General features: G+C 44.9%; 1 protein-coding gene across 1 annotated transcript in view; it reads right to left on the reverse strand.

Annotated features, from left to right (window-relative positions):
• Positions 1-16,306, reverse strand: part of LOC122923333 (vomeronasal type-2 receptor 26-like) — a 78,712-nt gene extending 62,406 nt beyond the window's left edge. Inside the window, exons 1-2 of the mRNA XM_044274149.1 lie at positions 16,298-16,306; positions 14,015-14,125 (exon numbers count right to left, since the gene is read on the reverse strand). Of these exons, the coding sequence (XP_044130084.1) occupies positions 14,015-14,125; positions 16,298-16,306 (120 nt within the window). The remainder of the gene's footprint in view (positions 1-14,014; positions 14,126-16,297) is intronic.
• Between the last annotated feature and the right edge of the window lie 7,800 nt (positions 16,307-24,106).

Below are 24,106 nucleotides of genomic sequence, written 5' to 3' on the forward strand. Positions count from 1 at the left end.
AAAGCCCAGGAAGTGACGCGCGCTGGCCCTTAAGGAAGCGCTGCAAGAAACAAGCAGCAAGCATGCGGTAGCCAGGGTTGAGAGGAAACTGTGGAGCGAATCCCAGAACCACAGTACCTACACAGACAGAGCCCAGGACTGCAGCGGTAAATGGGAAACACTGGCCACACGGTGCCCAGGACCGCGGCGGTAATCATGGGAACAACAGCAGCCACTGTTACACATGTGCAGCAGCCATTTTATTACATTTGTTACCACAAAGCGGGAGGAAATTCGGATTTTGTGCGAATCGATTTTTGCTGAAATTCGGATCGAATTCCACTTCGTCAATTTCAATTTGCTCATCTCTAATAGTAATTAATACATTTTTATTACAGCAATCAAATCCTGGGCTTGAAGACATTATTGTTCTAATTGATCAGATTCTAAACTTTAATATTGTTCCCATTGTAAACATAGCAGGGTGCATTGTGGGGTACACAAAGGTTGAAATTCTTAAACATCTTAGGGTCCATTCACACGTCCGTATGTGTTTTGCGGATCACACATCGCCGGCACTCTCATAGAAAATGCCTTTCCTTGTCCGCAATTGCGGACAAGAATAGGAAATGTTCTATATTTTTGCGTAACGGAAGTGCGGATCCGCAAATGCGGATGTGGACAGCACATTCTGGCCCCATTGAAAATGAATGGGTCAGCACCTGTTCCGCAAAATTGCAGAACGGATGCGGACCCACTTTGCGAGCGTGTGAATGGACCCTTATACTGTACCTTGTTCTTCGTATTGCTTTGCCCAAGGTTTTTACATTGGGTTTCAATGCTATTGCTATATAGACATCCTGTCACATTTATATCATTGAAATTTGATTTGGGATTTTTAGTTGTTACTATTGTGCAATTTTATAAGCAAACTGGTCAATAGCAGGGCTGTCTTTATTGCCCATAGCAGCTATAACAGACAGTGGGTGTGAAAACACTGCGTCAACTAACCTGTTTGACTTTAAGCTATTCCTGAGGGCATTGTCCTGACAGTCCTCTTGTATCCTCCCTTTAACCCCTATACAGGGATCCTACCTTTACTGCAGGGGCAGAGGATCAGTACGGACAACAGGCACAAGTCAGAGGATAAGAATCCAGGAATCAGGCAGCCAAACAATACAGGGTCTAGCAAGCCAGCAGAACAAAACAGTATCTGTTGCGTGGGCATTGCAACGGGTGAGACAAACGGACCGGAATATATACCGTAGGTTAATTAATTGGCTGATAAGTGAAACATTTGCACACACAGCAAACAGGGGAACTAACCCTGGAAGTGATGCAGGGAATAGTCTATTTAATACACAGAAAGGGCTTGTTCACATGACCGTGGTTTTGTTCCGCATCCAAGACCCATTTTTTGTGGCTCAGGTGCGAACCCATTCACTTCAATGTGCTGTCCGCATCCGTTGCTCCATTCCGTGGCCCCACAAAAATTATGAGTTATGTCCTATTCTTGTCTGCTTTGCGGACAAGAATAGGCATTTCTATAATGGACCTTCTGTTCCGTTCCACAAATTGCAGAAGGCACACGGGCGGCATCTGTGTTTTGCTGAGCCTGCAATTTGCGGACCGAAAAACATGGCACGGTCGTGTGAATGAGCCCAAAGGAAGAGGCCTTGAACTCAAATTAAAACCTGCAGTTTGGGACATGGGTAGAGTTGAGCGAACACCTGGATGTTCGGGTTCGAGAAGTTCGGCCGAACATCCCGGAAATGTTCGGGTTCGGGATCCGAACCCGATCCGAACTTCGTCCCGAACCCGAACCCCATTGAAGTCAATGGGGACCCGAACTTTTCGGCACTAAAAAGGCTGTAAAACAGCCCAGGAAAGAGCTAGAGGGCTGCAAAAGGCAGCAACATGTAGGTAAATCCCCTGCAAACAAATGTGGATAGGGAAATGAATTAAAATAAAAATTAAATAAATAAAAATTAACCAAAATCAATTGGAGAGAGGTTCCATAGCAGAGAATCTGGCTTCCCATCACCCACCACTGGAACAGTCCATTCTCAGATATTTAGGCCCCGGCACCCAGGCAGAGGAGAGAGGTCCCGTAACAGAGAATCTGTCTTCATGTCAGCAGAGAATTAGTCTGCATGTCATAGCAGAGAATGAGGCTTCACGTCAGCCACCACTGCAACAGTCCATTGGCATATATTTAGGCCCAGCACCCAGGCAGAGGAGGGAGGTCCCGTAACAGAGAATCTGTCTTCATGTCAGCAGAGAATTAGTCTGCATGTCATAGCAGAGAATGAGGCTTCACGTCAGCCACCACTGCAACAGTCCATTGGCATATATTTAGGCCCAGCACACACACAGGCAGAGGAGAGAGGTCCCGTAACAGAGAATCTGGCTTCATGTCAGCAGAGAATCAGTCTGCATGTCATAGCAGAGAATGAGGCTTCACGTCAGCCACCACTGCAACAGTCCATTGGCATATATTTAGGCCCAGCACACACACAGGCAGAGGAGAGAGGTCCCGTAACAGACAATCTGGCTTCATGTCAGCAGAGAATTAGTCTGCATGTCATAGCAGAGAATGAGGCTTCACGTCAGCCACCACTGCAACAGTCCATTGGCATATATTTAGGCCCAGCACACACACAGGCAGAGGAGAGAGGTCCCGTAACAGAGAATCTGTCTTCATATCAGCAGAGAATCAGTCTGCATGTCATAGCAGAGAATGAGGCTTCACGTCAGCCACCACTGCAACAGTCCATTGGCATATATTTAGGCCCAGCACCCAGGCAGAGGAGGGAGGTCCCGTAACAGAGAATCTGTCTTCATGTCAGCAGAGAATTAGTCTGCATGTCATAGCAGAGAATGAGGCTTCACGTCAGCCACCACTGCAACAGTCCATTGGCATATATTTAGGCCCAGCACCCAGGCAGAGGAGGGAGGTCCCGTAACAGAGAATCTGTCTTCATGTCAGCAGAGAATTAGTCTGCATGTCATAGCAGAGAATGAGGCTTCACGTCACCCACCACTGCAACAGTCCATTGGCATATATTTAGGCCTAGCACACAGGCAGAGCAGAGAGGTCCCGTAACAGACGATCTGGCTTCATGTCAGCAGAGAATCAGTCTGCATGTCATAGCAGAGAATGAGGCTTCACGTCAGCCACCACTGCAACAGTCCATTGGCATATATTTAGGCCTAGCACACAGGCAGAGGAGAGAGGTCCCGTAACAGACAATCTGGCTTCATGTCAGCAGAGAATCAGTCTGCATGTCATAGCAGAGAATGAGGCTTCACGTCACCCACCACTGCAACAGTCCATTGGCATATATTTAGGCCTAGCACACAGGCAGAGCAGAGAGGTCCCGTAACAGACAATCTGGCTTCATGTCAGCAGAGAATCAGTCTGCATGTCATAGCAGAGAATCAGGCTTCACGTCAGCCACCACTGCAACAGTCCATTGTCATAAATTTAGGCCCAGCACCCAGGCAGAGGAGAGAGGTCCCGTAACAGACAATCTGGCTTCATGTCAGCAGAGAATTAGTCTGCATGTCATAGCAGAGAATGAGGCTTCACGTCAGCCACCACTGCAACAGTCCATTGGCATATATTTAGGCCTAGCACACAGGCATAGGAGAGAGGTCCCGTAACAGACAATCTGGCTTCATGTCAGCAGAGAATCAGTCTGCATGTCATAGCAGAGAATGAGGCTTCACGTCACCCACCACTGCAACAGTCCATTGGCATATATTTAGGCCTAGCACACAGGCAGAGCAGAGAGGTCCCGTAACAGACAATCTGGCTTCATGACAGCAGAGAATCAGTCTGCATGTCATAGCAGAGAATGAGGCTTCACGTCACCCACCACTGCAACAGTCCATTGGCATATATTTAGGCCTAGCACACAGGCAGAGCAGAGAGGTCCCGTAACAGACGATCTGGCTTCATGTCAGCAGAGAATTAGTCTGCATGTCATAGCAGAGAATGAGGCTTCACGTCAGCCACCACTGCAACAGTCCATTGGCATATATTTAGGCCTAGCACACAGGCAGAGGAGAGAGGTCCCGTAACAGACAATCTGGCTTCATGTCAGCAGAGAATCAGTCTGCATGTCATAGCAGAGAATGAGGCTTCACGTCACCCACCACTGCAACAGTCCATTGGCATATATTTAGGCCTAGCACACAGGCAGAGCAGAGAGGTCCCGTAACAGACAATCTGGCTTCATGACAGCAGAGAATCAGTCTGCATGTCATAGCAGAGAATGAGGCTTCACGTCACCCACCACTGCAACAGTCCATTGGCATATATTTAGGCCTAGCACACAGGCAGAGCAGAGAGGTCCCGTAACAGACGATCTGGCTTCATGTCAGCAGAGAATCAGTCTGAATGTCATAGCAGAGAATGAGGCTTCACGTCACCCACCACTGCAACAGTCCATTGGCATATATTTAGGCCTAGCACACAGGCAGAGCAGAGAGGTCCCGTAACAGACAATCTGGCTTCATGTCAGCAGAGAATCAGTCTGCATGTCATAGCAGAGAATCAGGCTTCACGTCAGCCACCACTGCAACAGTCCATTGTCATAAATTTAGGCCAAGCACCCAGGCAGAGGAGAGAGGTCCCGTAACAGACAATCTGGCTTCATGTCAGCAGAGAATTAGTCTGCATGTCATAGCAGAGAATCAGGCTTCATGTCAGCCACCACTGCAACAGTCCATTGGCATATATTTAGGCCTAGCACACAGGCAGAGGAGAGGTTCATTCAACTTTGGGTAGCCTCGCAATATAATGGTAAAATGAAAATAAAAATAGGATTGAATGAGGAAGTGCCCTGGAGTCCAATAATATATGGTTATGGGGAGGTAGTTAATGTCTAATCTGGACAAGGGACGGACAGGTCCTGTGGGATCCATGCCTGGTTCATTTTTATGAACGTCAGCTTGTCCACATTGGCTGTAGACAGGCGGCTGCGTTTGTCTGTAATGACGCCCCCTGCCGTGCTGAATACACGTTCAGACAAAACGCTGGCTGCCGGGCAGGCCAGCACCTCCAAGGCATAAAAGGCTAGCTCTGGCCACGTGGACAATTTAGAGACCCAGAAGTTGAATGGGGCCGAACCATCAGTCAGTACGTGGAGGGGTGTGCACACGTACTGTTCCACCATGTTAGTGAAATGTTGCCTCCTGCTAACACGTTGCGTATCAGGTGGTGGTGCAGTTAGCTGTGGCGTGTTGACAAAAGTTTTCCACATATCTGCCATGCTAACCCTGCCCTCAGAGGAGCTGGCCGTGACACAGCTGCCTTGGCGACCTCTTGCTCCTCCTCTGCCTTGGCCTTGGGCTTCCACTTGTTCCCCTGTGACATTTGGGAATGCTCTCAGCAGCGCGTCTACCAACGTGCGCTTGTACTCGCGCATCTTCCTATCACGCTCCAGTGCAGGAAGTAAGGTGGGCACATTGTCTTTGTAGCGTGGATCCAGCAGGGTGGCAACCCAGTAGTCCGCACACGTTAAAATGTGGGCAACTCTGCTGTCGTTGCGCAGGCACTGCAGCATGTAGTCGCTCATGTGTGCCAGGCTGCCCAGGGGTAAGGACAAGCTGTCCTCTGTGGGAGGCGTATCGTCATCGTCCTGCCTTTCCCCCCAGCCACGCACCAGTGATGGACCCGAGCTGCGTTGGGTGCCACCCCGCTGTGACCATGCTTCATCCTCATCCTCCTCCACCTCCTCCTCATCCTCGTCCTCCTCGTCCTCCAGTAGTGGGCCCTGGCTGGCCACATTTGTACCTGGCCTCTGCTGTTGCCAAAAACCTCCCTCTGAGTCACTTCGAAGAGACTGGCCTGAAAGTGCTAAAAATGACCCCTCTTCCTCCTCCTCCTCCTCCTCCTGGGCCACCTCCTCTTCCATCATCGCCCTAAGTGTTTTCTCAAGGAGACATAGAAGTGGTATTGTAACGCTGATAACGGTGTCATCGCCACTGGCCATGTTGGTGGAGCACTCGAAACAGCGCAACAGGGCACACAGGTCTCGCATGGAGGCCCAGTCATTGGTGGTGAAGTGGTGCTGTTCCGTAGTGCGACTGACCCGTGCGTGCTGCAGCTGAAACTCCACTATGGCCTGCTGCTGCTCGCACAGTCTGTCCAGCATGTGCAAGGTGGAGTTCCACCTGGTGGGCACGTCGCATATGAGGCGGTGAGCGGGAAGGCCGAAGTTACGCTGTAGCGCAGACAGGCGAGCAGCAGCAGGATGTGAACGCCGGAAGCGCGAACAGACGGCCCGCACTTTATGCAGCAGCTCTGACATGTCGGGGTAGTTGTGAATGAACTTCTGCACCACCAAATTCAGCACATGCGCCAAGCAAGGGATGTGCGTCAAATTGGCTAGTCCCAGAGCTGCAACGAGATTTCGCCCATTATCACACACCACCAGGCCGGGCTTGAGGCTCACCGGCAGCAACCACTCGTCGGTCTGTTGTTCAATACCCCGCCACAACTCCTGTGCGGTGTGGGGCCTGTCCCCCAAACATATGAGTTTCAGAATGGCCTGCTGACGTTTACCCCGGGCTGTGCTGAAGTTGGTGGTGAAGGTGTGTGGCTGACTGGATGAGCAGGTGGAAGAAGAGGAGGAGGAAGCCGAGAAGGAGGAGGTGGCAACAGGAGGCAAAGAATGTTGCCCTGCGATCCTTGGCGGCGGAAGGACGTGCGCCAAACAGCTCTCCGCCTGGGGCCCAGCTGCCACTACATTTACCCAGTGTGCAGTTAGGGAGATATAGCGTCCCTGGCCGTGCTTACTGGTCCACGTATCTGTGGTTAGGTGGACCTTGCTACAGATGGCGTTGCGCAGTGCACACTTGATTTTATCGGATACTTGGTTGTGCAGGGAAGGCACGGCTCTCTTGGAGAAGTAGTGCCGGCTGGGAACAACATACTGTGGGACAGCAAGCGACATGAGCTGTTTGAAGCTGTCTGTGTCCACCAGCCTAAATGACAGCATTTCATAGGCCAGTAGTTTAGAAATGCTGGCATTCAGGGCCAGGGATCGAGGGTGGCTAGGTGGGAATTTACGCTTTCTATCAAATGTTTGTGAGATGGAGAGCTGAACGCTGGCGTGTGACATGGTTGAGACGCTTGGTGACGGAGGTGGTGGTGGTGGTGTTGGTGGTACATCCCCTGTTTGCTGGGCGGCAGGTGCCAACGTTCCTCCAGAGGCGGAGGAAGAGGCCGAGGCGGCAGCAGCAGAATAGGCCGAGGCGGCAGCAGCAGAAGAGGTAGCAGGGGGAGCCTGAGTGACTTCCTTGGTTTTAAGGTGTTTACTCCACTGCAGTTCATGCTTTGCATGCAGGTGCCTGGTCATGCAGGTTGTGCTCAGGTTCAGAACGTTAATGCCTCGCTTCAGGCTCTGATGGCACAGCGTGCAAACCACTCGGGTCTTGTCGTCAGCACATTGTTTGAAGAAGTGCCATGCCAGGGAACTCCTTGAAGCTGCCTTTGGGGTGCTCGGTCCCAGATGGCGGCGGTCAGTAGCAGGCGGAGTCTCTTGGCGGCGGGTGTTCTGCTTTTGCCCACTGCTCCCTCTTTTGCTACGCTGTTGGCTCGGTCTCACCACTGCCTCTTCCTCCGAACTGTGAAAGTCAGTGGCACGACCTTCATTCCATGTGGGGTCTAGGACCTCATCGTCCCCTGCATCGTCTTCCACCCAGTCTTGATCCCTGACCTCCTGTTCAGTCTGCACACTGCAGAAAGACGCAGCAGTTGGCACCTGTGTTTCGTCATCATCAGAGACATGCTGAGGTGGTATTCCCATGTCCTCATCATCAGGAAACATAAGTGGTTGTGCGTCAGTGCATTCTATGTCTTTCACCGCTGGGGAAGGGCTAGGTGGATGCCCTTGGGAAACCCTGCCAGCGGAGTCTTCAAACAGCATAAGAGACTGCTGCATAACTTGAGGCTGAGACAGTTTCCCTGGTATGCATGGGGGTGATGTGACAGACTGATGGGGTTGGTTTTCAGGCGCCATCTGTGCGCTTTCTGCAGAAGACTGGGTGGGAGATAATGTGAACGTGCTGGATCCACTGTCGGCCACCCAATTGACTAATGCCTGTACCTGCTCAGGCCTTACCATCCTTAGAACGGCATTGGGCCCCACCATATATCGCTGTAAATTCTGGCGGCTACTGGGACCTGAGGTAGTTGGTACACTAGGACGTGTGGATGTGGCAGAACGGCCACGTCCTCTCCCAGCACCAGAGGGTCCACTAACACCACCACGACCATGTCCACGTCCGCGTCCCTTACTAGATGTTTTTCTCATTGTTATGGTTCACCACAACAACAAATATATTATTTGGCCCAATGTATTGTATTCAAATTCAGCGGGATATAAATTTGAGGCCTAGTATTTAGGCGCTGGGTGACCGGTATGGATTTAGTGACAGAATTAGACTTGGAAATGCACAGAAGCGTGTGTGTGTGAAGTTATTCTGAATGACCCAATGTGCACCTTGAATATTATATACCCTTTTAGGGATAGATTTCAAATAGCTCTGATATAGCAGAAACCACTAAATTATGAAATTGCTAAATTGGGAATTGTATTTCAACCCAGAACAAAAAATGTGCTTTGACGGACACTAAATAACTTTCCCAGCCACAACAGGACAGCGTTAACGAGAGATTTAGCAGGATATAAATTTGAGGCCTAGTATTTAGGCGCTGGGTGACCGGTATGGATTTAGTGACAGAATTAGACTTGGAAATGCACAGAAGCGTGTGTGTGTGAAGTTATTCTGAATGACCCAATGTGCACCTTGAATATTATATACCCTTTTAGGGATAGATTTCAAATAGCTCTGATATAGCAGAAACCACTAAATTATGAAATTGCTAAATTGGGAATTGTATTTCAACCCAGAACAAAAAATGTGCTTTGACGGACACTAAATAACTTTCCCAGCCACAACAGGACAGCGTTAACGAGAGATTTAGCAGGATATAAATTTGAGGCCTAGTATTTAGGCGCTGGGTGACAGGTATGGGTTTAGTGACAGAATTAGACTTAGAAATACACAGTAGCGGGTGTGTGTGAAGTTATTCTGAATGACCCAATGTGCACCTTGAATATTATATACCCTTTTAGGGATAGATTTCAAATAGCTCTGATATAGCAGAAACCACTAAATTATGAAATTGCTAAATTGGGAATTGTATTTCAACCCAGAACAAAAAATGTGCTTTGACGGACACTAAATAACTTTCCCAGCCACAACAGGACAGCGTTAACGAGAGATTTAGCAGGATATAAATTTGAGGCCTAGTATTTAGGCGCTGGGTGACAGGTATGGGTTTAGTGACAGAATTAGACTTGGAAATACACAGTAGCGGGTGTGTGTGAAGTTATTCTGAATGACCCAATGTGCACCTTGAATATTATATACCCTTTTAGGGATAGATTTCAAATAGCTCTGATATAGCAGAAACCACTAAATTATGAAATTGCTAAATTGGGAATTGTATTTCAACCCAGAACAAGAAATGTGCTTGAACGGACACTAAATAACTCGCCCAGCTACAGCACTAAGGACAGATTTAGCTGGATATAAATTTGAGGCCTAGTATTTAGGCGCTGGGTGACAGGTATGGGTTTAGTGACAGAATTAGACTTGGAAATGCACAGTAGCGGGTGTGTGAAGTTATTCTGAATGTCCCTATGTGCACCTTCAATATGATCTACCCTTTTAGGGATAGATTTCAAATAGCTCTGATATAGCAGAAACCACTAAATTATGAAATTGCTAAATTGGGAATTGTATTTCAACCCAGAACAAGAAATGTGCTTGAACGGACACTAAATAACTCGCCCAGCTACAGCACTAACGACAGATTTAGCTGGATATGAATTTGAGGCCTAGTATTTAGGCGCTGGGTGACAGGTATGGGTTTAGTGACAGAATTAGACTTGGAAATACACAGTAGCGGGTGTGTGTGAAGTTATTCTGAATGACCCAATGTGCACCTTGAATATTATATACCCTTTTAGGGATAGATTTCAAATAGCTCTGATATAGCAGAAACCACTAAATTATGAAATTGCTAAATTGGGAATTGTATTTCAACCCAGAACAAGAAATGTGCTTGAACGGACACTAAATAACTCGCCCAGCTACAGCACTAAGGACAGATTTAGCTGGATATAAATTTGAGGCCTAGTATTTAGGCGCTGGGTGACAGGTGTGGGTTTAGTGACAGAATTAGACTTGGAAATGCACAGTAGCGGGTGTGTGAAGTTATTCTGAATGTCCCTATGTGCACCTTCAATATGATCTACCCTTTTAGGGATAGATTTCAAATAGCTCTGATATAGCAGAAACCACTAAATTATGAAATTGCTAAATTGGGAATTGTATTTCAACCCAGAACAAGAAATGTGCTTGAACGGACACTAAATAACTCGCCCAGCTACAGCACTAACGACAGATTTAGCTGGATATGAATTTGAGGCCTAGTATTTAGGCGCTGGGTGACAGGTATGGGTTTAGTGACAGAATTAGACTTGGAAATACACAGTAGCGGGTGTGTGTGAAGTTATTCTGAATGACCCAATGTGCACCTTGAATATTATATACCCTTTTAGGGATAGATTTCAAATAGCTCTGATATAGCAGAAACCACTAAATTATGAAATTGCTAAATTGGGAATTGTATTTCAACTCAGAACAAGAAATGTGCTTGAACGGACACTAAATAACTCGCCCAGCTACAGCACTAACGACAGATTTAGCTGGATATGAATTTGAGGCCTAGTATTTAGGCGCTGGGTGACAGGTATGGGTTTAGTGACAGAATTAGACTTGGAAATACACAGTAGCGGGTGTGTGTGAAGTTATTCTGAATGACCCAATGTGCACCTTGAATATTATATACCCTTTTAGGGATAGATTTCAAATAGCTCTGATATAGCAGAAACCACTAAATTATGAAATTGCTAAATTGGGAATTGTATTTCAACCCAGAACAAGAAATGTGCTTGAACGGACACTAAATAACTCGCCCAGCTACAGCACTAAGGACAGATTTAGCTGGATATAAATTTGAGGCCTAGTATTTAGGCGCTGGGTGACAGGTATGGGTTTAGTGACAGAATTAGACTTGGAAATGCACAGTAGCGGGTGTGTGAAGTTATTCTGAATGTCCCTATGTGCACCTTCAATATGATCTACCCTTTTAGGGATAGATTTCAAATAGCTCTGATATAGCAGAAACCACTAAATTATGAAATTGCTAAATTGGGAATTGTATTTCAACCCAGAACAAGAAATGTGCTTGAACGGACACTAAATAACTCGCCCAGCTACAGCACTAAGGACAGATTTAGCTGGATATAAATTTGAGGCCTAGTATTTAGGCGCTGGGTGACAGGTATGGGTTTAGTGACAGAATTAGACTTGGAAATGCACAGTAGCGGGTGTGTGAAGTTATTCTGAATGTCCCTATGTGCACCTTCAATATGATCTACCCTTTTAGGGATAGATTTCAAATAGCTCTGATATAGCAGAAACCACTAAATTATGAAATTGCTAAATTGGGAATTGTATTTCAACCCAGAACAAGAAATGTGCTTGAACGGACACTAAATAACTCGCCCAGCTACAGCACTAACGACAGATTTAGCTGGATATGAATTTGAGGCCTAGTATTTAGGCGCTGGGTGACAGGTATGGGTTTAGTGACAGAATTAGACTTGGAAATGCACAGTAGCGGGTGTGTGAAGTTATTCTGAATGACCCTATGTGCACCTTGAATATTATATACCCTTTTAGGGATAGATTTCAAATAGCTCTGATACAGCAGAAACCACTACATTTTTTAATTGCTAAATTGGGAATTGTATTTCAACCCAGAACAAAAAATGTGCTTTGACGGACACTAAATAACTTTCCCAGCCACAACAGGACAGCGGTAACGAGAGATTTAGCGGGATATAAATTTGAGGCCTAGTATTTAGGCGCTGGGTGACCGGTATGGATTTAGTGACAGAATTAGACTGGGATATGGCCAAAAAATAACCACACTATTGCTGGTTAAATGCACTTGGTGATGGGCGCAGCTTTCCCCTGATGTAGTATATGGCCAAAAAATGAACAGACTATTGCTGGTTAAATGCACTTGGTGTCACAGCTTGACCAACCACACTACTGAGGGTTAAATGCACTTGGTGACGGGCGCAGCTTGCCCCTGATGTAGTATATGGCCAAAAAATGAACAGACTATTGCTGGTTAAATGCACTTGGTGACGGGCGCAGCTTGCCCCTGATTTAGTATATGGCCAAAAAATGAACAGACTATTGCTGGTTAAATGCACTTGGTGTGATAGCTTGACCAACCACACTACTGAGGGTTAAATGCACTTGGTGACGGGCGCAGCTTGCCCCTGATGTAGTATATGGCCAAAAAATAAACAGACTATTGCTGGTTAAATGCACTTGGTGTGACAGCTTCACCCTGATGTAGGCTTTAGCCAAAAAACAACCACACCATTGAGGGTTAAATGCACTTGGTGACAGGCGCAGCTTGCCCCTGATGTAGTATATGGCCAAAAAATAAACAGACTATTGCTGGTTAAATGCACTTGGTGTGACAGCTTCACCCTGATGTAGGCTTTAGCCAAAAAACAACCACACCATTGAGGGTTAAATGCACTTGGTCGCAGCTTGTGCTGGCGCACCAGAAGACACAAAATGGCCGCCGATCACCCCAGAAAAATGTGACTGACAAACGGTCTGGGCAGCCTAAAAACAGTGAGCAATTGAGGATCAGCAGCTCAATGATCCACAGCTGCAGATCGATCAGTTAATCAAGTCCTTTGGAGGAGTTAATCTGCCTAATCTCGCCCTACTGTCGCAGCCGCAACCTCTCCCTACGCTAATCAGAGCAGAGTGACGGGCGGCGCTATGTGACTCCAGCTTAAATAGAGGCTGGGTCACATGGTGCTCTGGCCAATCACAGCCATGCCAATAGTAGGCATGGCTGTGATGGCCTCTTGGGGCAAGTAGTATGACGCTTGTTGATTGGCTGCTTTGCAGCCTTTCAAAAAGCGCCAAGAAAGCGTCACAAAAGCGCGAAGAAAGCGACGAACACCGAACCCGAACCCGGACTTTTACGAAAATGTCCGGGTTCGGGTCCGTGTCACGGACACCCCAAAATTCGGTACGAACCCGAACTATACAGTTCGAGTTCGCTCATCCCTAGACATGGGCTTTTAGCTGCAGGAAAGAGGAGGAGTCAGAAACTAGGTGAGTAATGCAGCACCTGTCCCAGGTATCAGGACTGCAACAGTCACGAAGTGCCACCATAACAGCAACCATTCAGAGCTCAGCTTTCTGTTTTGAAATTGTTCTGGAAAATATGAAAGCTGTTCTCTGTTTGTTATGGGTAATCTTACTATTAGGCCTCATGCACACGAACGTATGTATTTTGCGATCCGCAAAAAATGTATCTCCAAAAAATATGGATGACGTCCGCGGGCATTCCATATTTTGCGGAACAGTTGGCCCCTAATAGAACAGTGCTATCCTTGTCCATAATGTGGACAATAATAAGACATGTCCGGAAATACGGACATACGGAAACGGAATGCGAGCGGAGTAACTTCTATTTTTTTTTTGCGGACCCATTTAAATGAATGGTTCCGCAAAATAAACGGAAAGGAAAGAAAATACTTTTGTGTGCATTGGGCCTTAGACAGTTTGGATAGATTAGGTCTACAGTATGATATCTGTAACCTGTCCTTGTTCTCCTCTTGCAGACTGTGTTGGACTGTTTATGTTTGAAAAAAATAAAAATAATACCAATAAAAATTATGAAAAGATAAAATATATTTAAACTAAGAAATACTTCATTTTATTAACCTACCAAGTTGTGTCTCCAGGTTATCCGTGCTGGTGTAACATTCAGCAGATCTGGATGTGATGGATCAAATATTCCGACAAGCGTCTTTGAAAAAAGTCCACCTGATCCACTCACTCTTACTACCCAGTTTACAATATACAGAGGTGACAACCATTCTCCTTTCTCATCAATAAGCATTCCATCTAGAGCATCTTGAGAGTGCAGTCGTTTGATGTACTGTGTTAACTTGAACAAAAAAGAATGATTGTGATAATGATATTAATATTAGAACCACTTCACATCTGGACCATTTGCCCCCTTCCTGACCAGGCCTAATTTTGCAAATCTGACATATCTCACTTTATGTGGTAATAACTTTGGAACGCTTTTAATTATCCAAGCCATTCAGAGACTGTTTTCTCTTGACACATTGTACTTCATGCTAGTCATAAATTAGAGTCAATACATTTCACCTTTATTTATGAAAAAATCCTAAATTTACACCAAAAAATAAAAAATTCGCCATTTTCTAAATTTCTATTTCTCTGCTTTTAAAACAGAAAGTAATACCTCATTAAATATTTATTACTTAACATCCCCCATATGTCTACTTTATGTTGGCATCATTTTGGAAATGTAATTGAAATTTTTTAGGGTGTTAGAAGGATTAGAAGTTTATAAGCAATTCTTAAATTTTTTAAGAAAATTGCCAAAACCCACTTTTTAAGAACCAGTTCAGGTCTGAAGTCACTTTGTGGGGCCTACATAGTGAATACCCCCATAAATGACCCCATTGTAGAAATGACACCCCTCAAGTTACTTAAAACCGATTTTACTAACTTTATTAACTCTTTAGGCGTTTCACAAGAATTAAAGGAAAATGGAGATCAAATTTTAAAATTTCACTTTTTTGGCAGATTCATTTTAATCCAATTTTTTCCTTAACACATCGATGGTTAACAGCCAAACAAAACTCAATATTTATTACCCAGATTCTGCGGTTTACAGAAGCACCCCACATGTGGTCATAAACTGCTGTATGGGCATACGACAGGGCGCAGAAGAAAAGGAGCGCCATATGGTTTTTAGATGCCATGTCCCATTTAAAGCCCCCCTGATGCACCCTTACAGTAAAAACTCCCAAGAAGTGACCCCATTTTGGAAACTAGGGGATAAGATGCCAGTTTTATTGGAACTATTTTGGGGTACATATGATTTTTTGATCATTCATTATAAGACTTTATGGGGCAAGGTTACCATAAAATTGGTTGTTTTAGCACAGTTTTTATTTATTTATTTTTATAGCGTTAACCTGAGGGGTTTGGTCAAGTGACATTTTTATAAAAAACGGGACCCGACAAGGCTGCCCACTTTCCCCAATCCTGTTTATACTCTCATTGGAACCCCTATTGACGGCCATTAGATCACATCCAGACATTAGAGGTTACAATGACGGTACCCGGTCACATACTACGGCTGCATATGCTGATGACATTTTGCTTATATTGACCAACCCTACCTCTGCTTTCCCCGCCCTCCAAAAGTTACTTAAAGAATATGGTCAGATTTCAAAATCGGAAGCCTTAGGTTTCAATCTGCACAGCAAAGACGCAGAACTGCTCCAATCACGCTACCCATACCATTGGCCCAAAACCCACATCACATACCTAGGCCTAAAAATCAGCTCCACATGGAAAGATTTGTATACCTTAAATTACGCCCCTATTTTACCGAAATTCAAATCAACCTTAGATTCCTGGGCCCTACCATTTTTATCATGGATGGGAACGGAAAAATCTAATCAAATCTATCCTTCTCCCTAAATTACTGTACCTTTTCCAAACTCTCCCCATTTCACTGCCCGTACAATTTTTCACAAATATTAGGAGACTGATTAGTAACTACTTATTGCGAGGCAACAGACCTAGGTTTAGTCACAACCTGTTAGTTCAACATAAATTAAGAGGAGGTATGTCCCTACCCGACTGTAGACACTACTACGACGCTGTACATCTATCCAGAATAGTTCAGTGGCTACGAGACGGTGACAGAAGACTCAGTTTCACATTACAATCGCAACTAGCTAAATTTCCACTAAGATCCCTTCTATGGCAATGCGATAATGATTCATATAACCCTCCTAGCCAACTCTCCTCGAATACCATCACACAAACCACCTTAAAGATTTGGAATAAATATAAAAAAGATATTAGCCCCACCCTCTCCCCTCTGATGACAATAAGGGACATATCAGAACTATACCTTCCAAAGTTTAAGGAAGTTAAACTTAATCTGCCTGAGCAAAATAAAATAGGTCTCATTAACTTCCTCAATAAAGATCTCGGGGAGAACCCATTAGAAAATACTTCCCTTCAACATCTACAAAGATTGCACATTACCAAACTTATATCTCCTTACCTTCGCCATGCTGGCACCCCAAGAGATCTTACCCCCTTTGGAGAATTGTCCTCACTTTCAAAACCACCACCACACCTTCTTTCAAAAGTGTACTCTATATTACAAATAACTAGTTCCCCTACAGATAGGCACTACATCTCAGATTGGAGTAAAGATCTTGCTACCACTTGGACCCCGCAAGAATCCAAACAGATTTACAAGAACTCTTACGGCATCTCACGCTGCACAAAACTACAGGAGAATTCTTTTAAACTCATCTCTAGATGGTACCGTACCCCAGTCAGGCTTAAACAAATGGGATGCCTTGACACAGACGTGTGTTGGAAATGCAACTCTGCACAAGGCTCATACTTACATATGTGGTGGTCATGTCCTGTCATAACTCCATTTTGGTCTGAAGTCCCAAAACTGTCCAGACAAATCTGCTCTCTAACCTCAGATCCCAATCCAGTCTCCATCCTTCTTAACATTAGACTATCCCTACCGGGAAAATGATTCTTTTCCAACACCTCATGGCCGCGGCCAAATCCTTAATACCACAACAATGGAACCAACTAAAAGCCCCTACCACGGCGCAATGGTTACAAAAGGTTAATTTCATCTTCCTAATGAAAGAACTGTCAGCGTGGGAACTACGATCTCACTACAAGTTCCCAAAAATTTGGCAGGACTAGATTGAGTTCCGATCATCCTCTCAAGTTTTGCAACAACTCACATCTATGTCACAAACCACTGTGGTCTGACGCTAAACTTTAAAACTTCTGATATTGATCCCAACCCTTTCATCTCCCTCCCCCCCACCCCTACTCCTATCCTAACTCCACCCCCTATCCCTCATTCCATTTCCTACTTCTTGTTATATTATGTACTATGTTATTGGTTACATACTTGATACATACTTATACTGTACTGATGTTTAGCCCTGTCGCCATATCTGCACTATCATTCACCAATAGTAGGTGGCTACCTCACAGTATTGGTTGTGCATGGCATCGGTCAGCACTTCATCCTTCACGGCTTGCGCCCCGAGTTCACATCCTCACTGTATTTAATACAGGTGTAACTATGCGCTTCAAGGACCTGTCCAATACAATCCCAGGACTGTTGGGTCGCACCACCTCGGCTTTATATTTTTACATAGCGCTTTGATATGGCATTTATCCGCTATGTTGTTGTAACATTATAATTGGCTCATTGATTATGTATCTTATGTCACAAACGTTTATTTGTCTCCTTTATATTCTGTTCTTGCAATAGAATTAATGTAAAATCAATAAAAAGAAAATTGAAAAAAAAAGAAAGTGACATTTTTATAGAGCAGATCGTTACAAACGTGACAATACCTAATATGTATATTTTTTCATATTTTTTTAAGTTTTACACAATAATAGCATTTTTGAAACAAAAAAAATTATGTTTTAATGTGTCCATGTTCTGAGAGCTATAGTTTTTTTTTATGTAGGGGCAAATTTTTTTAGGGATGAGGTGACAGTTTTATTGGTACCATTTTGTGGGACATATGCCTTTTTGATCACTTGGTGTTGCACTTTTTGTGATGTAAGCTGACAAAAATAGCTTTTTTTGACAGTTTTTTTTTCCGGTGTTCACCCAAGAAGTTAGGTCATGTGATATTTTTATAGAGCTGGTTGTTATGGACGGGGCGATACCTAATATGTATACTTTTTTATTCATTTCACTTTAACACAATAATAGCATTTTTTTACAAAAAAAAATGATGTTTTAGTGTCTCCATGTTCTGAGAGCGATCTTCTTATGTAGGGGCTCATTTTTTGCAGGATGAGGTGACGGTTTTATTGGTACGGATGGAGTAGATTTAACACTCCTGTTTTCTGAGATTTCTAAATTGTGTCTAATCTAATATAAGCAAACACATTCAATTGCTTTTCACTGGCTTTTGTTTCAAGATGAGTTAAGAAATTTGAGTTAAGAGCTAGCCCCATTTTGTGGGACATACACCTTTTTGTGATGTAAGGTGACAAAAATGGATTTTTTTACACAGTTTTTTTTATTATTTTATTATGGTGTTTATCGGACTGGGTCAATCATGTGATATATATATAGAGCCAACCTCACAGCTCCTGCACTCTCCCGCCCCTGGCGATCACATTACCACCGGGCTGGAACAGGAACTGCATAGCGCTTCCTGCTCTGCATGCACAGTGCTCGGTGAGCGCTGTGTATACAGGGATCTAGAAGGCAGGGACACCTGGGCACTGTCCCTGCCTTCTCTAAGGGTTGCCCTGCTGTCACTGACAGTGAGCAACCCGATCAGCATCTGCACGATTAGCGTGCAGCTGAGATCTCAGAATGGCCTTTTTTAAATGTCCTTTCAGAGATAGAGAACAACCTCCCGGACTTTTATATTCTATGGGGCGGACGGGAGGTGGTTAATGAAAATTTTATTAAATTAAAATGAATTTAAAATATAGTGACCTTAAAATTGTACATAACATAAAAATATACAGTTAGGAAAATAAGTATTTGATACACTGGCAATTTTGCAAGTTTTCCCACCTACAAAAAATGCAGAGGCCTGTCATTTTTATCGTAAGTACACTTCAACTGTGAGAGACAGAATCTAAAAAAACAAAACTGAAAATCACATTGTATGAAGATAATTAATTAACATTTTATTGCATGAAATAAGTATTTGATCACCTAACAACAGCAAGAATTCTGGCTCTCACAGACCTGTTAGTTTTTTCTTTAAGAAGCCCTCCTACTCTGCACTCATTGCTAGTGTTGGGCGTGAATATTCGAATAACAAATATGAATTGCGAATATTGTCACTTGGAGAATTTGCATATATTTAGAATATAGTTATATTGTAACTCGGGGCGATGTGTGCTTCCTTCGCAGCGCCGCTGGCGCCCTGAGCAAGGAGAGCCTCAAGAATGCAGCTTGCGTCCTCGTCTCCATGGCAACAGGCGAGTGGCAGAGGAGCTGAGCGCTGATAATTATGAGCGATGCTCGGTTGTGTTGGGCTGTGTACTGAGTCACGAGACGCTGGCCATGTCATGTGACTCATCAGCCAGGGCTATTAAAACAGGCAGCCTGCTTGCCACAGGTTGCCTGGGATTGGTCTTATTTCATTCACCAGCATATTGTCTGTTAGTGTTTGTTGTGTTTTGACCTCGGCTCCGTATTTTGACCTCGCTCTTGCTACCTCCTGCATTTTACGTGACCTCTTGGCTTTGACCCTTGCATGAGTTTGATTTGATCTTGCTTTTCCATTTTGTATTGTTGTTCCTCCTGGCTCCTGAGCTCGGCTCGTATTGACTTTGATATATGACTAACCCATCAGTGCCTGACTGTCACTTTGTTTGTTGTTTTCTCCTTTATTGTATTCTTACCTTGAAGGCCTTGCACGTACCCAATTAGGGACCGCCATCAAGTTGTACACCGTCACCTTGGGTGCACCGTGCAAGTAGGCAGGGACATATATGTGACAGAATCACATGCCTTACCTTCATTATGGACCCGATGCGAGTGCTTACTGATCAGGTCCATAACCTTGCTCAAATGGTGCAGGAGTTGGTGGAAAGGTTACAGCAGCAGGAATCGGTCTAGCCCCCCCCCCCCTGCCACTAAACTGACACTTGAGTGCTGGCTCATTCCAGCTAGAGGGAACACACCACTTGTGAAATTGGGTACAGTACTCCTCTACTGGTCTGTCCCCCTGAGTACGAGACTTCAACTGAGATTCTGCCACAGTCGCCCTATCAGGTTCATCATAAAGTACACCTCAGGCCTGAAAGAATGATTCCCCTGAAAAACGATTCAGAAGCTTAACATGGGGCTCGATATTCTGCAGTGGGGGGGGGCCCCACTGCAGAATGTTAAGCTTCTGAATCGTTTTTCAGGGGAATCATTCTTTCAGGCCTGAGGTGTACTTTATGATGAACCTGATAGGGCGACTGTGGCAGAATCTCAGTTGAAGTCTCGTACTCAGGGGGACAGACCAGTAGAGGAGTACTGTACCCAATTTCACAAGTGGTGTGTTCCCTCTAGCTGGAATGAGCCAGCACTCAAGTGTCAGTTTAGATCAGGGCTCTCTGAAAGTCTCAAAGACATGTTGGTCAGCTATCCCTTTCCTGAAACCTTAGAGCAGACTATGACCCTAGCCGTTAGACTGGACCGATGCATCAGAAAAAGGCAGCGGGAACATCTATTCTTTCCAGAGACTGTGGGCAAACCAGACTCCTTACCTATGGGAGTCAAGGTGGAAAATCATCTTGAAGAACCCATGCCACGACCAGAAGAGATCAACAACGCCAAAGGGGTACATGCTATTACTGTGGAGACTCTGACCACTGGGTACAATGCCCCAAGAAATAACCACTGGTACTAATAACTTCTTTTTTACCACCTCTGGGAGTACCTTATCCTTCGGGACATACAATTTGGATGATTTCCCGGAGGAAGGCACTTCCTCCGGGAGATCATCCAAATTGTATGTCCCGAAGGATAAGGTACTCCCAGAGGTGGTAAAAAAGAAGTTATTAGTACCGGTGGTTATTTATTTGGGTTCTTGTAAGGGTCACAGGGATGCCTTTATCGATTCAGACTCCGCCTCTAATTTTCTTAATCATAATTTTGCTCTCTCTATTGGGATAGCAATTTTGTCTCTCCCTAACCCAATCTACATTGTTGCTATTGATTTTATATTTGGGGCACAAGAAATTTTGTTTTTGCAATATATCCTTTCTCCTTAATCTATTAAGATGGATCCGGGGAAGGTGCAAGCCATTCAGGACCCTCTTCCCTTAAAGCGTTGCAACATTTTTTGGCCTTTGAGGAATAGGGTAATTTTTTGAAGGGGGCTCAACATTGTGTTACAGTTCTTACTGAACACAAAAATGTATTGTATTTGGAATCTGCTAAACGTTTGAATCCCAGACAAGCAAGATGGGCATTGTTTTTTACACGAAGTAAGAGGAATAGAGGCTCTCCCAACTGGAGGTATGGATAGGTGCTCTAGTCACATGTTGACTTACCCGGTCAAATAAAAAAACAATAATTGGATATAAAATAAGGTGCCACTCGACCTTTGATACCATGTATTTCCAATTTATTTGTAAAATAAAGTGATTGTGCATAGAGAAGTTCATACAATATATACTAGCGGATGAAAACACTTGGTGATAGATGAGGTATATATATAAATAAGTTGGCAGTGGATATATAAATTAGCAGGTGAAATCACTTATATATAGACACAGATAAAAATCGCAGTTATGGGGGCGTGGCTTGGCTGCTGAGAGTAATGGCCGCTTGAACTCACTGCTCCTGCACCTCAGCGATTACAAAGCAGCTCCCTAGGGCTACGATTGCTGCCATCTCCACATCCCTGCCGGTAACAAAGCTGGACACCATCCAGGAAGCTATGGGGAAGTCTAAACGGCAGCTCCCTAGGCTGCAGAGTGGCAACCTGGACGGCTTCTTTGAACGAGGCCCGACCAAAGATGGCGCATGTTCCCGCGCCGGAACCCGCTCCTCATCACCTCGGGACAGCGCATCACCAAAAAGCACTTCCAGATCCCCATCACCCCCACTGGAGCCCGATGCCTTTTTCCTGACGGAAGCAGAGTTCCCCTCGCTTCCACCAAATCCAAGCGACTTAGGGACTCCAGGGACTACGGATGCATATAATGGCGCCGCTGCTAACCTGACTGGGCTCTTACCCTCCAGCAGTCCCCTGAAGCAGAAGCCGCGTCTGGACACATCATGCTCTCCTAAGGTCAGTAAGGGGCCCTGGACTCAAGCAGTGGAGTCTCCTGCTGTGATTCCCATCATCGCATATCAAACCTCAGATAAGTCTTTGTGTGAGGAATCTATTAAAAACATGCAGCAGGTTTTGCATCAGTCTTTGCGCTCGGACATGGCAGGGTTAATTAACCCTCTGGCGGCCAAAGTTAAAGAAAATGCGGATAAAATCCTGCATGTGGAGAATAAAATGGCGGACTTTGCTACGTCACAAAATAACATTATAGATGCCCACAACGATATGGCGGATGAACTGGAGACCATTAAAAGCAAATTAGCAGATCTGGAAGATCGTTCCAGAATAAATAATGTTAAATTCAGGGGCATCCCAGAAGATGTAGCACCTCGAGATTTGCAGCCCTATCTTAAAAGCCTTATCAATGCATTGCTACCCAGAATCCGTGTCCCTGACATGATAATAGACAGGGCTCATAGAATTCCGAAGCCGTCACACCTGGGTGCAGATATCCCAAGGGACACACTTGCTAGGATCCATTTTTTCCACACTAAAGAGGCCCTAATGCTGGAGGCTAGGAACTGCAACAAACTCCCTGCTCCTTTCAAACTGTCAGGCTTTTTGCGGACCTCTCCATGACAACTTTGAGGCAAAGGAGGGAACTACAGCCGATTACTCTCGCCCTCAGGGATAATGACATTCAATATAAATGGGGCTACCCACAAAAGCTGCTAATCCGGAAAGATGGAAAAACCCATGTGGTAAAATCGGTTGCAGATGGCCGAGAACTACTTCTAGCTTGGGACATTCCTCTTCAGTTGGAAAAAAAGAGGGAACCGAAGACAGGATGATCAGATGTCTGCAACTGGAGCCCAGGATGGCTAATGTCCTCAATGAGACTAACATAGATCCAGATTGAAGAAGAAGGCGATGTTTTAAATACCTTACTTTGGATCATTAATAGTTCAGGGGAGCGGAGTCGTTTTTGCTTTTTTCATATGGGGTTTGATGTCTAACCTTTTTTTTTTTTGGGTGTAGTTTGTATGTTTGCACACCTAGTACCCCTCCCAGCCTCACCAGTGGACTTGCGTCACCTATACCACACAGGCGAGTTTGACCGTCTGGAGTTGTAGTATTTTTCCCTGTCTCTGTCATTTTCCCTAACCATCTAGACTCCCCACTAATCTGCTACCTTGATTATCTATCTACAGAGTTTTGTGTAGTTCGCATATTGTTAGACACTTGTCTATTGTTATTAAAGTTGATCTGCTGATCTTTGGTTGCCTGTCTACCCGCACAAAACTTGGTTCCTCCCCTCACTCAAATGGGTCTTAAAATTTTGTCTTTGAATGCTAAAGGACTTAATTGTCCACAAAAAAGAACATATGTTTGGCGGGAGGCAACTAAAGCTGGAGCGGACCTCATTTGCATCCAGGAGACCCACTTACTGCAGGAAGATGCTAAACGCATTCATAATCGTTTTTTTCCTCATATATTGCATTCTCATTTTAACAAGAAGTCCAGAGGGGTGTTCATAGCTGTCAAGAATTCGGTGGCCTTTACTACCTTATCCTCAAAAGTGGACCCCGGCGGCCGATATATTATCCTGGTATGTTCTATCAACAACATCACCTACACCATAGTTAATGTTTATGCACCTAATGACCACCAAATCCCCTTCCTGCGGAAAGTCCTGAAACAGCTAAACTTTTTGAAACAAGGGAAGGTGATTGTCTGTGGGGACTTTAACTTGGTGATGGATCGGTCGTTGGACTCCACTAGCCTAAACCGGCGTATAGGAGGCGATGCTGCCTCTTTGTTGCACGCAGAAGGTCTCATTGATGTGTGGAGGGCTCAACATAGTGTAGAAAGAGATTATACCTTTTTCTCCACTCCTCATCTCTCATACTCACGCATTGATATGTTTTTTGTTGATCAAGTTACCTTGCTGCATACAATATCTTCTGATATTGGACTTATTCAGTGGTCTGATCATGCCCCAATTACACTATCCCTGGAAGATATATACCAATTCCCATGTGCCCCCATTTGGCGCAATGATCCAT

Source organism: Bufo gargarizans, chromosome 1, assembly GCF_014858855.1.
Source record: "Bufo gargarizans isolate SCDJY-AF-19 chromosome 1, ASM1485885v1, whole genome shotgun sequence".
Lineage (NCBI taxonomy): Eukaryota > Metazoa > Chordata > Amphibia > Anura > Bufonidae > Bufo > Bufo gargarizans.